Genomic DNA, 16,118 nt, shown 5'->3' on the forward strand with positions numbered 1-16,118 from the left:
TGTACACTTTCCTTTGCTGTGCCTCAGGAGCGCCGTGACGCCTGCCTCCACCTCGTCAGCTGTGCCTCGACCCTCCACTTCTCTTCCTCCTGACTTGTTCCACTTCCTCGCTATACTTCAGGTTCTTTTTCTTTTATTCTTTCATTATTACTATTTCTTTTTATTATTTTGCTGCCTCATTGTTGTTTTGTTTCGCTTTGCTTTGGAAGCCTAACCTGTCTGCAGCCTTCTTCTCCCGCCTGTTTTCCGCAACCTATGACAACAATGATGATGATGATGATGATGATGCAATGGTAATAATAATAAATGTAATAATAATAATAATAATAATAATAATAATAATAATAATAATATTGATAATAATAATAAAATCAATAATGGTAATAGTATTAATGGTAATACTTATAATGACCATAACAGGAATAAGACAATGATAATATTACTGCAGCGGTTGTGTTTGTGTGACCACTTGTATGAAAGATGCTTGCCACCACTTATTGTAAGAGTGTTTTGGTGGCAGTGTGTGTGACCAGTGATGGCGACCCACCCACCAGTGGTTCTGTGCTGACTACTAGTAGTCACCTGTGTTGTTGTGGAGTTGACGGAGTGATGATGCTTGTAACCTGCCCAGTCCATGAAGCTGCTTGGAGTGTTGGCAGCGTGGAGAACCAGAGTGAAGTGGTGATTCTGGCAGATTGGAGGCTGTGGCAAGTCGTTGATATGTTGATATGTGTGCCAATAAAACACACGGGGACGAGGGTGCCTCATTTAATGACGGAGAACTCATTGGTACACACTGGATTCAACATGACACTGTACTGTGAGATTGCCCTCTCTCTCTCTCTCTCTCTCTCTCTCTCTCTCTCTCTCTCTCTCTCTCTCTCTCTCTCTCTCTCTCTCTCTCTCTCTCTCTCTCTCTCTCTCTCTCTCTCTCTCTCTCTCTCTCTCTCTCTCTCTCTCTCTCTCTCTCTCTCTCTCTCTCTCTCTCTCTCTCTCTCTCTCTCTATATATATATATATATATATATATATATATATATATATATATATATATATATATATATATATATATATATATATATATATATAAATATAAGTAACAAAATTATTCATAAGGCTTGAAATAAAGACATGAGTTTTTGTGTTTGATTTACTGACACATCACTTTCCATAATACAGAGAGGAATAGTTTTGTGTTCATGAAAAAAATACAAGGCAATGGTTAATTTACATGTATAAGTTTGCAAATATGAGAAGTGTGCTTGAAAGGTTTGAAAGCGACCTCAGGCGGGGTATGAGAGTACAAATTGTTATACTGTACACACCAAATATAGACGTCACTTACCTGCTAACAATTACTTCTTATAAGTTTTTTTAAAAATAACAAGTTATATCTTGGATGAACTTAACACTACTTAATAAGACAGTCACGTTTCTCGCTCCAAGGAATTCCCCTATTTTTGTTGCATTTACATTAGTGAAGCAATATTTCTTGACATATTTTTTTCAGCTATTTGTTAAAAAAAAAAAAAAGTCAATTTGAATGAAGAGTGAGTTTCATCTGCACCATTAAGATCACCTAAAGAACAGATTCACTTTTGTACACTTGCATTCCTTCACTACCACTTACAATGGCAGCTGATGATTTGCACACTTGAACACACTTACGGCACGTGAGTGTTGTTTAAGGAGAACAGATAAATACTTGTGTAATTTTCCTTGCATTGTCACCATCCTATAATTAAGAAATGCTGGCCTGTTATAAGTTTGTTCAGACAATCTCTGTCTATCAATAGCACAAGTCCTTACCTTAACAGTTTGTTTTAACCAATTACCATCTGCATTTGGTACTTGGTGCTACAAATGTGACATTCCATCTTGATTTGATAACTTATTTGTCATCATCTTGTCAAGCCGAAGTGCTTTATTTACACCCAGACCAGACATTGTCTTAATAAACCTGTACTAAATATTTCATGTCCTAATGACACTGCCGTTTGCAAATGAATATCAAACACTTCTAGGCCTATCCTCCATGAATCCATGTAGAGCCTGTTTCACCATACAACATGCAAGTTGACTATTATCTTGCCCTGCTGTACTTACTGGCCAAAGGTGGCATTACCTCAGCTTGCACCATCACATTACTCAACCTGCGGTATTACAGGGGCCAACAAGTGCACACAGATGAGATACCCTATTAACAGAGTATCTTCTCTCACTAGCCTCGCGACATGAAAATATATATTCTTCTTTATATCGACTCCACAACTAATTGGCTATATAAACTTCTGAATATGAAAATCGAGCACCAAGCACTGTCGTTCCTGTGTGTGTTTGTGTGTGGGGGGCGGGTAGGAGGTCTTCCAACGCGTGGCGCAGCTCACAGCTAATGATTACAATGGTCTGCATCTTCTGCATCTAATACTTTCGTCGCCGCCGCCTGGTTGTCTTGGCAGAGGTCCTCCTCCAGGCACTGCACGATGATGGGCGCCCCGTCCCCAGGCTTCCGCCCCTCACAGTCTCCTCCAAAGTAGGCGGAGCTGTTTTGAGTTGTCAGGTTCTCTCGTGTCTCTTCTGGGTTCGCACACATCAATCTGAACACCTCCACCACCCATCTGGCGGGGTCCCCCTCCCGCCCCGGCTCCAACCACTTGGCGTGCTCCCCATTTCGTTCACCCTCCAACTCCTTTGTATGGTCCCCCTTCCGTTCACCCTCCAACTCCTTTGTATGGTTCCCCTCCTGTCCAGCCCCCAACTCCTTGGTGTGGTCCATCTCCTGTCCAGCCCCCAACTCCTTGGTGTGGTCCTGCTCCTGTCCAGCCCCCAACTCCTTGGTGTGGTCCCCCTCCTGTCCAGCCCCCAACTCCTTGGTGTGGTCCTGCTCCTGTCCAGCCCCCAACTCCTTGGTGTGGTCTCCCTCCTGTCCAGCCCCCAACTCCTTGGTGTGGTCATGCTCCTGGCCAGCCCCAAGCTCTACCTCCCTCGACCGCCTGTGCTCCAGCCACCGCAGGAGGGCGTTCTTGAAACAGAACCCGCTTGGCACCGCGATGTTCCACTCCCGTCTGGCGAACCATTTGAAAAAGCTCTTTTTGTGCCGAGGCATCCAGCGCTCGGGCTTGAGGCGGGAAAGAAGTACTTTTCCCATCAGCTGCACCTGGCGCTCTGCGGGCGTCAACGTCCCCAGCACCTCAGCCTCTGTCAAGGCAAAGCTGCAGCGCCATGTTCCATCAGCAGCATTACTGAGCTGCATGGTGGTGGTGTCCTCAGGAGTGAGGAGCGGTCTGCAAACTTGCTCCAGCCATGGCACCTCAAGCACTGGCACCAGGTCCACGCCGACCAGCAACAGTGGATACTCTCGCCCCTGCCAGGCCAGAGAGAGTCCCACGCCCACTTGCGTGCTGGTCAGGCCCGGCGGCACCAGGCTCAGTCTTTTGTCCTGCAGGGTGTGGCCAGCGAGGCACCGGTGCACCTCCTCGTACAAACTGGCCATAAATCTATTACCCTCAAGGTGGGGATTGTCAGTCTTCACACAAATCTGTAACCTGCCCTTCAGCGGGGCTTCCTCCTTCCCTCTCTCGCTAACAGTTATTCCTACGTCATCCTTGTGAATCACGAGGTTTATATCAAATTCGTCAGGGGCGTAAAGCTTAGACCCGTCCTGAGAACTGCCCGCCAGCCTCAGGTCGCCGCGGTACGTGGCATCAGCGGCTGACACCTTATTCATGATGATGCTTATTTCTGCCATCACCGCCTCCTTTACCTCAAGGGCCTCGCCCTTTGATAGATCCACAGCCACCCGCTGAGCCTCCTTCTGCAGCTCTTGCAGGCCTATGGATCTCACAAGATTTCTTATGATGCTTTCCGGGTCACGTCGGTCGATTGGGTCTAATAGATTACGCTTATATTTATAATACATATTGTGAAACACTTTAAAATTTTCTCTCACCTGTGTGCCCGTGGTGCCCGCGCGGCAAGGAGGGTCCTGCGTCACTTGGTGTGCCAGGAGTTCGAAAGTACTTTTATGGCCAAACATGGCGGCCAGGTGAGGGGGTGTCTGGCCATACGTGTCACGCTGCTGTGGGTTGGCGCCAGCGCTCAGCAGCAGCGCCACGCAGCCGTCCTGGCCGTGCGAGGCCGCCTGGTGGAGGGCGGTGGTACCGCAGGTGTGGTCCAGCACCTCGTCCACGGGGAAGTGACCCTCTTGCAGCATAAGATGAGTCAGCTGCAGGAGACCTTTGCGCGAGGCCAGCAGCAGGGCAGCGTGGCCATCAGGTAAGGAGACCTTCTTACCCTCGCCCTTCTTGTGGCTCTCAAGGAGATCCTCCTGTATACACAGCGCTGTCCGTGCTGCGGTCTTCTCGTGATCTGCCTTCAAGCGAAGCTCCATATCCTTCAGTTTTTCACGCTCCATCATAAAGAGCTTCTGTGTGCAAAGAGAAAGAGAGCGGTGAATATATGAACAAGTAAATAACCCTTTATTGCTGCGTACACATAGATATGTTAGAAATGATGATAGAAATCGAGGATTACATACGTATATTAGCATTTGTCTGCCTGATTGGAGTTGTTTATTAGGCAAGATTAAAAAATACAAGTAGCTTAATTGGTCAACTAATAGAATCAAATAGTAAGTAATATTAATAAAATATAATACCATAATTGAGCTGCATAATATTCATGATATGAATAAGAAGTTTGTTGTGCAAAGGTAGACTACTGAAAACGTTTGGTTCAAAACACAGCGTGCTGTTTTGGTAAGAGGATGCTCCAAGCTGTGGCTACATAAAATCCACGTTGATGCTTCTACTTTGGCGAACACCATCCAGTAGCCGAGGCACTTCATTTCCTGTGTGCTTTGTGAGAGTTTTATAAATCAAGAACAATGAAAGTGATTTGTGTATCGATGAGAAATTAAACAATGTCATTAATGAAGCAACTTTAGCTGCGGACTACAATTTTCCCAGGGAAAGCATACCTCTGATTTATTTATTTATTTATTTTTATCACGATAATTCTTTGATAAATGACGGCCATGTGCTGGCCCAGATGGGAACACAGCAAAGCAGAGGAGGACAGCATATGGCACAGCACACACTAATAAGTGACTTTATTGTTAAACAATGTGTTGTCTTGTACAATATTCCACACACTTCTGAAGCGTTGTCAAACGCGTCATCTATGCGGGGCAGGTTTCTCGTTTCTGAATTTTCTGACTGGGTCAAAGCAAACTTAGTATTGTTCAGTGCCACGAAAACTCAATTCCCCCATCTGTCTATATCGCCATAAGCAAGGACAGCATCATTAAACAGACAGATAAACATAAAATGACTAAATCTCCAGGGCCAGATGACATCATCCTAGAGCACTGCAGGAGTGCACGGGTGAGCTTAGCGAGCCGTTGCTGCGGCATTGAGGGACTCATTAGACAAGGCAGAAATACCAAAGGGCCAATTTCACAGTCGCTTGGTAACAGTCCCAAATGAAAGCCTTACCAGCCTGGTGACACCTCCAGCCACTTTCACAGCTGGTGTTCTCATGGCTTCGGTAATCCCCAACCTGGTGACTCTATCATAACAAAACGAAAAGCGCCGATTCGGTAACGCTGGTATGCCGGAGCGGCCTCATTAGATAAAGCGAGTCAGTTCTTGACCAAAGAATTAACCACGCCACCACTAAAAAGGAGGAAGGTGTGAAAATACATCAGCTGTGCCTTCAGCACGCCATATCCATTATTATGGTGACTTCTTGTGACTTAAATTCCTCCCTTTCAATGTCTGTCTGACATTCACCAAACTGCTGTGCCAGCCAGCCACTTAATGAGTCATCTTTTTCTCTGTCCCTCGTTGCTGTACACTCATTTGTTACATAGAAATATTTCGGGTTGAATGTAAATCATCCTAGCCTACTATTTATGAGATAGTTACTTTATTTCTGGGTGAAATTATGATTTTTTAAATCATAATCTATGCAACGAAAGAATCAGCAATGAACTTAGTGAGCTAAATATTAAGGTAAACTTAGCATAACCAAATCCAGCATTCTGATGGAAACGGTCATGTTATTTCAATATTTTGCAATATTTTGTTAGGTGACAAATTCCATATAGTGTATGCGTGTGTCAGGATTATTACAGGAGTGTGACCAAGGAGGCGTAGCAGACGAAATAAGCGCGACAGGTGCTGAAGTTTTGATCAGCTGGTGAAGTGAGTTCATGCCGCCATCCAAAAGAGTACACAGGCAAGCAGCCTCACCTGCTCCAGTCTCTGTTGCTCCTCGTGAGGCATCATGTGCACCGCAAGGCGACCATGTGTGTTCGGCACGTACGGGCAGCCCCCAAGGTCCCTGATCAGCAGCTCGGCCATGCCTTTGTGGCCAGCCTCCAGGGCAGCGTGGAGGGCAGTGCCACCAGAGGCTCCATTAAAGACTGTCCACCCTCCTGCCCTATGCAGGAAGGCGGCAGTCACGGGGCAGTTGGCAGCTGCTGCCTTTGCCAGGAGGTCGCTCAGTGCTGGCCGGTCAGTCTCCTTTCCCCATCGCCAGGCTGCCTGCCAGGGAGTATTTCCCTCGATGGTTGTCACTAGATTGTCGATGCCCTTGACAAGGGCGCTGCTGACCTTTTCCAGGCGACGCTGCTCTGCACGCAGCTGGCAGCAGTAGGCCTGTGAGGAAAGGATGGTCACCACATCAGGTAAGCACCGTGCGCAGAGAGAGAGAGAGAGAGAGAGAGAGAGAGAGAGAGAGAGAGAGAGAGAGAGAGAGAGAGAGAGAGAGAGAGAGAGAGAGAGAGAGAGAGAGAGAGAGAGAGAGAGAGAGAGAGAGAGAGAGAGAGAGAGAGAGAGAGGTAGGGCAGCTATGCAGAAGTGTCATTAAGTGTCACAAATCTAAAAGTGCATGTACAAATACAACCTTACCTTGTCCCAAAAAAAAGGAAAAATACAAAGAATTATTCCAAATATTAGGTTTGACAAGCATTATTACAATTACTTTTAGGATTATAATGATGAATTATAATCAAATATTAGGTTTGACAAGCATTATTACAATTACTTTTAGGATTATAATGATGAATTAACATGGATTCAAGTATTATGAGATCTACTTCATTGCTTGTTCTAAACATTACACTGAAGTGTCCTTTTATGAAATGACAAGATTCTGTTGCATGACCTGTAATGTTGGACAGGTTTGGTGTGCTGCAGGTCTGTCATGTGCACCACTAAAACCTGAAACTGACGGCACTGAAACACAAAGGCTCGTCCTCTACAACCAACAGACCTATAACTCATCCAAGTTGTTCAAACACTTTCCACTCTGCAAAGGAGCCACCGCTGAGACTTGGGTCCAGTACCGGTGCTCGTCCTCACCTTTACAGTGAGGTAGTTCTGTGAGACAGGGAAGGGAAGGTACTCACGGTGGTGAGGGTGGCCAGCACCCTGTGAGTCACGTCGGGGCTCTGCCAAGCCTCCTGCAGCAGGCTGGCAGGCAGCGGTGCACCGCTAGCCAGCAGCAGGCTGACGGTGTTAATGCGGTCGGTGGTGACAGCCAGTCTGAGGACAGAAAGGCCACCCAGGAGCTCTATGGGCGCGCCCTTACATATGAGGGTGGACACCGCCTGCACGTCGTCCCGGCGACTGACTGTTGAGAGCAGCTCCTCATGCAGTTCTTCAGGAAGCTTGTAGCTCTGCCGGAGAGAGAAGGGAAGCCATGGTGCTGATGGTATCGCAATGAAAGCTACATAATATAATGTGATGTAATAATATAATAATAATGTTGTCACGGTTTTCAGAAAGTTTCGCTTGGTGGCGACATAAGTGTTCACTGGTGGCTGTGGCGATGTGTCAGTGTGCATTGTTATGGCCTGTGTGTGTGTGTGTGTGTGTGTGTGTGTGTGTAGCTGTTTGTGTGACAAAGGCTCATTCATGCAGAATACCTTGATGTATATTTTCATTTATTGTTTAATGCAGTATGTCTGTTTGAGTAACTTTTGCTTATTACTATATTGATAACAGTAGAGTTTCTTTTGAATTTGTGTTGTCATTACATTTCAATGTTTTATTTTCATGAAGTAAATCATGGTTTGTCCTGTTCCTACAAATGGTGATACTGGTGTCGCCTCCATGAGACACTTTGCCTGCAGATGGTGCACACACCACCAATTTATGTGTCTGCCACACCCATGTACATGTGCTAGTGGTTGGAATGCAAGCTTCTGTCGCCAGAGACAAAAGACCTGGTAGTTTGAGGCAGTGTTGAGCCATTACTTGCAGCTGCAACTAGCCAGGCTAGATGAAAACTGTGGTCTCTCATAAAGCCCTCAACAGTCAGGTGACAGTGTGGGCTCTCCCGAGGCAAGTGTACACCGTGTGAATGTACACACTCGAAAGCCACCGTGACTGACGCATTGCCTGTCCGGCAGGTGGCGTCCCTCGTCAGGTGCCCGCACAGTGCCCCATCACTGAGCAGCAGCTTGGGGGAGCAGTCCAGACACCACCACAGCCTCGCACCAAGCCTGGTGACTGCTGTTATTTGCTTCACAATGTTGTGAGTGCTATAATTGTATACTTTATCGAGTTTTCCGCGTCAGTTCGCGTTTGTCTTTGAACCGTTGTTATAGCTTTTTGTTTTGTTTTGTGTGAAAACACCACTTTGCAGAGGCAGCTACAAATGTGAATCTGGTATATGAAAGACAAATTGGAGTTTTTGAAGTTATGATAATTATCAACAAAACAGCTGAAATACTTATGAAATGTTTTCAGGGTGTATAACAATCAGGTTGCCGCAGGACATCATCAGCGAGCTCAGAAAGCAAGCGAAGGGATTGAGGTAGCAGACCCTGAAGAGTCCACAGCAGCTGAAAACTCCATTTCTCCATATGCAAGCCCTGAAGTGCAGGAGTTTATCAGAGGACAGGTAATTAATGGCTTAGGAAATAAGAAGGGCAGAAGATATGGGGGACAAGGGAGGAGGTTTGCTCTGGCCTTGCGTTACCATAGTCCTAAGGCGTGTAGGTTTTAAAGCTCTACTTTTTCACTCCCCAGCAGTTCCAATCTTCACCTTTGGCTAAGGCAAACTTCCATCCAAGCAGGCTGGAGCAAACAAACTCACAGTTCTGAGGAAGAGCAGACACCACGTCGAAGGGAGAGACTCTGTGGCATGCATTTGATGCAGTGACCATCAGAGAATCTCTCCATTTTGACCCGGCCTCCGATTCCATCATTGGTACGAAGGATTTTGGAGACCGTGGCAAGAGTCTGAAGCAGGCAAACCATGCACTTGTGTTCATGGCTAAAGGGTTGGCCAGGAAGTGGAAAGTGGTTAGGTTAGGTTAGATCAGGTTATGTTAGGATAGGTCAGGTCAGGTCAGATAAGGTCAGGTTAGGATTGCCTTATTTTAAGCTCTCGTCTCCATTCAAGTACAAAGAACGAGCACTTCCGCGTTCCCCGCCCACAAACCCCTCTTCCCAACGAGTCCCCAAGGTCGCCGGGGGACGAGAGAAGAAGAGGCTGCAGAGTGAAGTGATTCCACTGTGTTTTGTGCTCAAAATCGTCCATAACATAAACAATCAATAACGGACATCACAGTTTTGTAGTTTGCGGTTTGGTCGTACTGTAGCAATTCATCCTCCTCAGGCACGGGTTGGTTAGGTTAGGTTATGCCTGCTTAGGATAGGTGGCTTAGGGTAGGCTAGGTTAGCTTAGGTTAAAACCCTTCAGAGAGTCTCTTGGGGCCTTTAGCAGAGCTCGGCTCGGGGAACACGTCGCGTTCACCACCCAGCCCCTCCACGCTGCCGCCAGTCAGCACGTGGCTCAAGACTCGTCGTCAGGAGCAGGACTAAACAGCCAATCGTTTAAAGAATCACATCGTGCTCATTTTTTCAAGTGTTGGGATGATGTGAGTTGTGCACTTTTGTTTGCTGGTCTCCCTGTGAATTGCATGTTTACATTTTTGATGAGTGCTTGCCTTCAAGTAGGATCTGATGCACTCAGTGTAAATACAAGACTGATTTTGTGACACCTGTGAGTGCTTTCAAGAACACTTATCAGTCTACCACCAGACTGCAACACTGCCCGTGCTGGCGAGGTGCTGCTTAAACTGAGCGGCTGGGCAGTCAGGCGTGCATTTTGCACTGGCCACACCGACGCAAAGCATTACCGGTGTTCACCTGACAGCCGCAGGGTGTCCACGGACGTGACCATGAGGACTGTCCACAGTAGGCCCAATGACAAGCTGAGGAGTGAATTTGCTTGCTCTGTGGAGATTCAGGGGAACCACAATCGTCCCCTTGGCCCTGCTGATGCCCTCGGTGAACCAAGGGTGCCCTCAGCTACACCAGAGCTATTTGAGAGCCATTTGAACCAAAACCCTTAAGTTATCATTATTATTATTATTATTATTATTATTATTATTATTATTATTATTATCATTATTATTATTATTAATTGTTTTTATTTATCTGTTTGTTATTTTCCGGTGAAAAGCAGCACTGGATAGGGATTGTGGGGGAGAGAAAGAGCAGGGTGAAGATAGAGGTGTTTCATTTCCTGAATGTTTCAACAAGCTGCCTTCACGGGGAACAAATTGTCACCGAAGAAGACAGCTTGAAAAAATACCGAGGAATGAGAGGTCTGGTGCTTCACCCTGCTTCCTTGCAACCAGCACGGTCCCCGTGCACTCGTGCAGCCTAGAGATGCTGTCTGATGCTTTCCTGTTGGCTTGCAGCTAGTACAGGATGAAATACAGTTTGTGTTCTGAATTAGTGAGTTAGTGTTCAGCTAGCCACTGTGTTGTTTCCTTGGTGACGGTCACGTGTCCGCCACGTTCAATGTTTTTGCCCTCTCTTTGAGAAGTGTGCACACCAACTGCTGAAATATTTGCACTGCATCACAGCTCGCTCAACAAAACGGGTTACCAAGCTTATAGCATAACCATTACCTGCAGGCTTACCACCTCATTAATATCTATAAGCACCTCTTGAAATTAAGCAATACTTCATTTGTTTAACATGAATTTACAAACACAAATGTGAAGAAAGAAATACATCTTGGTAAAGGATGCAAAATGTTGTAAACAAAAACATTTTGCATCACATTCATATTGGTTAATGTTAGAAAAATGATAAATGTAATAAGCTCACACACACACACACACACACACACACACCTCTATATTTTGAGGGAGTTTCTCCGATACGACTCTAACCTGGGAGCTACTACTACTTTCAAATGAACTTCTGAGTACCTGACCACTGATGTGACGTGCCACAGGGCCTGAGTAACATTTCTACTGCCAGTACTGAAGGTATTATCAAGTCTTCCCTGTACTGTTGTGTGAGCCACAGAAGGTAAACAAGGTGGTGTGTTTTGCCATGTATATATTGTACCACCTCACTGACTTATGCATGTAAAGAAATTCTATTGCTGAACTCCACACAAGAATGGCACACTTCATTGGGTCTGAACCTGAAGAATGAGTGAAGACAAAGGTAGAAAATGAGCTTGCTAATATAACCAGCAGCAATGATGGAAGGGAAAGCAGAAGTGTAAGTAAGACGATTAAGGATGCAGTTGTTATGCTGTCCAGCCTGGCAGCATAATTTCGGTCGCTGTGTCTACGGCTGTATCTACTGCTTTCAACGAATTCAGGGATAAATTAGAAAACAAGATCGCAGTAATGCTGAGGAATTGCCTCCTGCTCAAGTATGAACACGACAAGATGGAGCAGTACTCCCGAAGAGAGAACTTACGTATTTCTAGATGAGAGGAAGAAGAGGACGAAAGTGAGGAGGTGCTGGAAGCTAAAGTTATAGAACATGCTGACACTATTGAAGTGAAAATTGAGCAGGATGACATTTCTGTTGTTCACCATTTGCGGAGGCCCAGGGAAGGAGGTAGGCCAGTGATTGTGAGGTTTTGCCACCGAAAGAAAAGAAATTAAATTATGCAAAATAAGAAAAAAAAAAAAAAAAAACTGAAAGGTAGGCAAAGAAAAGTGTATATAAATGATGACATGACCTCCTTAAGGGTTAAAATGTTGAATATGGTTAAAGGGCAAGAAACAGTGAAAAATGTGTCCACAAGGGAGGGGAGCATTCTTGTATAGTTGCACAGTGGGGGTAGACCTGTAGTTATAAACTGTCCTGATGACTTAGAAAAGGTTGTTATATCTGCTCCTGATTGGAAAAGGTTAAATCTAGATCACTTAACAAGGGCCTAGGATGGCCCTGCTGGGGCACAGCACATACTTGGGCATGATAATAGTGTTAGTGTAAGTAATATTAACTCTGTTCAGTTTGTTCCTCCCCTGGATTATATTAATGTGTCGTCTCTTAATGTCTGCGGTATCAAGTCAAAGTTTTTATCTATGAATTTTGTTAACTTTATTAAAGATTATGGTGTGATTTGTTGATGTGAAACTAAGTGTGATGATACTGATGTAATTAATGTAAAAAACAATATGGAAAATATCGGCTTTGACATTGTCTTTAAGGACAAAAGCAAATTAAGCAGGTTTAAATCTGGGGGTTTGCTCATGGCCATCAAGAAAAATGCTAGTTTTAAGTGGAGGCATATTAGTAACACTTATGATTCTTTACTTTCAGTTAAAGTTGATAGAAGTAGTGTAAATTTTGGTAGGGAACTGGTAATAAGCTGTGTTTACATTCCCCCCTCACACTCTAGATGTGGTAATGAAGAGCACTATGACGAGCTGGATGATTTTTTGCTTACTTACTCATGTGATGATTATGTGCATTGCATGTGCTTTGTGGTGATTTTAATGCTCACACTCTCACTATGTCTGATGTTCCTTCTGAGGCTGCTGAGGACCCTGTGTCTGTAAGTTTAACTAATTTTGGAATAACTGAGACTAGAGCAAACCAGGACTTAACCCCAGATAGGAATTCATATGAGAAAAAGTTGTTGGATGTTTGTAAGAATGATCAAGTTTATATATTGAATGGAAGGTTAGGGGAGGACTGCAGCATTGGCAAACAATACAACTATTGACTACTTTTTAGGATCACCATTGATTGTGAAATATGTTGTAGTTCTTAAAGTATTAGATTATGAACCTTTGTGGTCTGATGTACACTGTGGACTACATGCAAGGATCAAATGTGAGATGCAAAGTACGGTGCCTGTTGTAAACCGAGAGGCAAAGGAATCAAGACAATCAGGTGTAAGGCAAAGTAAATGGAATGTTGAAAAACAATTTTTATGTGTGAGTAATATTGATGAAACTAAGATAAATGAACTGATTGCAAAAGTGGATGAATTACCCATGGATGCTATTAATCTAGATTTAAAACAAATACTGATTGAGGTGGCACTTGCAACTTTCCCACCATATAAGAAAAGATCATTCATGAAAAAGTCCAATAATGCCACCTCAGTGGGATATGATAAAGAGTGCTGGCCATCTAGAAAGGAATACCACAAAGCTAGACAGAGATTTCATTTGCATAGTGAAAATTTTAACAACATGATTGAGAAAAGCAGGAAAAATAAAGCAAATCTAAAAAGAGTGAAGAATAAGGAGATGGATAACTTAATAAAGAAATTTAGAAAATATAAGAGTGATGACCCTAAAGCATATTGGAAAATTTTAAATAGTCAGAAAAGAACTTATCAGATCCCAAGAACACTAAATGAATTCTATGACCATTTTAAGCAGCTAGCGGGTGATGAAAATTCTGACAATAGTGATGTGAATATTACAAATGATGAAGACTGTGCGGATGCTGAAATTTTATCAGTACTTAATGATCCTATAAGGGAAGGAGAGGTAGTTAAAAATATTAAGAAGTAAAAAAAAAAACAATAAATCCCCAGCATCTGATATGATATTAAATTAATATATTAAAAAGTACTTGATACTGGTGTCATGCCAGCTGAATGGTTGGTGGGTACAATAGTGCCACTCTATAAAAACAAGGGAGACATCCAGGATGTTAATAATTACAGGGCCATCACCTTACTTAGCTGCATGGGGAAGCTGTTCACCTCCATACTTAATGAAAGACTTAATGATTATTCAAACACCTTATCTACCATTAATGAAACACAAACGGGCTTCAGACACAGATATTCCACTCTGGATCATATATTTTTTCTTCAAATGTGTCATTGATTTATTTAAGTGGAAGAAGAGAAAGCTATTTTGTTTATTTGTTGATTACAAGAAAGCCTTTGATATGGTACAGTGTGAAGATTTATGGTGTAAACTTGTGAAGGAAGAGATGCAAGGAAAAATTCTAAATGTAATCAGAAATATGTACAATAATATCAGATCATGTGTCATGCTTAACCAGGAGATTTCAGACACCTTTGTTTGCAATGTAGGGGTAAGACAGGGGGAAAATTTATCATCGGTGCTTTTTGCTTTTTATGTGAATGATATTGAAAGTAAATTAATTTAATATAATTGCAGTTATGTAAATTTTGGTGACGATTTCTTAAACATGTATCTTAAACTATTTGTGATTATGTATGCAGATGATACAATTATTTTGTGTGACAGTGAGGATGGAATGAAGCAGGCACTGGTTGCTCTGAATTTATATTGTAATGAATGGAAATTGAAGCTAAATTGTAACAAAACAAAAATAGTAGTGTTTAGCAGGGGAAGACAAAATTTAACTATGAACTTGAATTTGGTGGTAAAAACATTGAAGTAGTGACAGAGTATAAGTATCTTGGAGTATTATTAAATTATAATGGGAGGTTTTGCAAAGGTGAGCTGGAGCTAAAAGAGACACCTACAAGAGCAATGTACTCATTAATAAGTAAGTGTAGGAAGTTTGACTTGCCAGTGGATATACGAGTACAACTCAAATTATTTACCACCACGGTGTTACCTATATTGACTTGTGCAGCTGAAATTTTGGGTTACCATATTGCTAGGGAGTTAGAGTATATGTACATGAAATTTTTAAAGCAGGTTTTGGATGTTCATGAGAATACTTGTAATGACATGGTGTATGGTGAACTGGGTGTATTTCCACTTGATATTTATATAAAGAAAAAAAATGATAGGTTATTGGTCTAAGCTAATTTCAGGTAAAAATACTAAACTGTGTTATTTAATGTACCAATGTCTATTGCAGCTGGATAGGTTAGGGCTTCATAGTTCTCCATGGTAAACTTGTATAAAGAATATTTGTAATGACTGTGGAATGTCTGGTATGTGGTGTTGCAAGATGTTCCTAATTCAAGATGGGTGAAGAAAGCTATGGAACAGAGATTGAAAGATCAGTGGCTTGTAACTTGGCATCATAATTTAGAAACAAAATCATTAAGTAGCAGTTATAGGGTGTTTAAGACAGATTTTGGCAGAGAACAGTATTTAGAACAGTTAACAAAGGGTGACAGATTATTAGTGACTAAATTTAGAAGTTGTAATAATAGACTTCCTGTAAATGTTGGTAGGTATCAAGGTGTCAGTAGAGAAGATAGGGTATGTAACATGTGTAATGCTGAGGTAGAAGGAGAAGAATTTCATGTTCTTTTTGAATGTACTGATATGGAAATTGTTAGGTTAGGTAATATGTATATAGCAAATTACATAAATAGGCCAACACAATTCAAATATGTTTTGTTCATGCAAAGTATAAGTTCAAATGTGATAAAGAAATTATCTTTGATTTTTGAGGATGGTGCTACGCTTGTTTAGATAAACAGTGTGCAAAACACCTCAATAGTTTTTTTTAAATTTCTTAATTAGTGACAGTATGTATCATTATATATGCATACACATTTTTTTATATAAATTTTTTGCCATTGCTTACAGCGTATTTCATTTGTATGTATTTGTCTTTTCTTATGTAATATTATGCACGTTCTGTATATAATCTACTGTGTCTGTATTCTTTTGCTGGAGAGCTGTGCTCCATACTTTATAGAAAGTCTGACCTTACTCAATAAATTCAATTCAATTCAGTTATAAATTCAATTCACACACACACACACACACACACCTGTACACAGTGGTGGCGCTGTAGTCCCTTAATCACCGAGTCTTGGCCTTGCTGCCGTGCCAGGTCAGCGGGGGTCATGTTGTCAGGGGTGGTCACATGAGGGCTCACGCCGCGTTGCAGCAAAGCCTCCACAGCAGCACTG

The 16,118-nt window shown here is 42.9% G+C and overlaps 1 protein-coding gene and 1 long non-coding RNA gene across 2 annotated transcripts in view; one reads left to right on the plus strand and one right to left on the minus strand.

Annotated features, from left to right (window-relative positions):
- Positions 1–1,135: 1,135 nt before the first annotated feature.
- The window catches only part of LOC135095242 (serine/threonine-protein phosphatase 6 regulatory ankyrin repeat subunit B-like), a 20,124-nt gene continuing 5,141 nt past the window's right edge, over positions 1,136–16,118 (minus strand). The window contains exons 3-6 of the mRNA XM_063996025.1: positions 15,977–16,118; positions 7,414–7,683; positions 6,254–6,661; positions 1,136–4,425 (exon numbers count right to left, since the gene is read on the minus strand). The exon at positions 15,977–16,118 is cut by the window's right edge and continues 164 nt beyond it. Coding sequence (XP_063852095.1) covers positions 2,389–4,425; positions 6,254–6,661; positions 7,414–7,683; positions 15,977–16,118 — 2,857 coding nt within the window. The 3' untranslated portion in view covers positions 1,136–2,388. The remainder of the gene's footprint in view (positions 4,426–6,253; positions 6,662–7,413; positions 7,684–15,976) is intronic.
- On the plus strand, positions 7,962–15,938 carry LOC135095335 (uncharacterized). The gene is made up of 2 exons (XR_010264296.1): positions 7,962–8,912; positions 9,041–15,938. It is a non-coding gene; the product is annotated as an uncharacterized LOC135095335 (long non-coding RNA).

Source organism: Scylla paramamosain, chromosome 48, assembly GCF_035594125.1.
Source record: "Scylla paramamosain isolate STU-SP2022 chromosome 48, ASM3559412v1, whole genome shotgun sequence".
In the NCBI taxonomy this organism is placed as follows: Eukaryota; Metazoa; Arthropoda; class Malacostraca; order Decapoda; family Portunidae; genus Scylla; species Scylla paramamosain.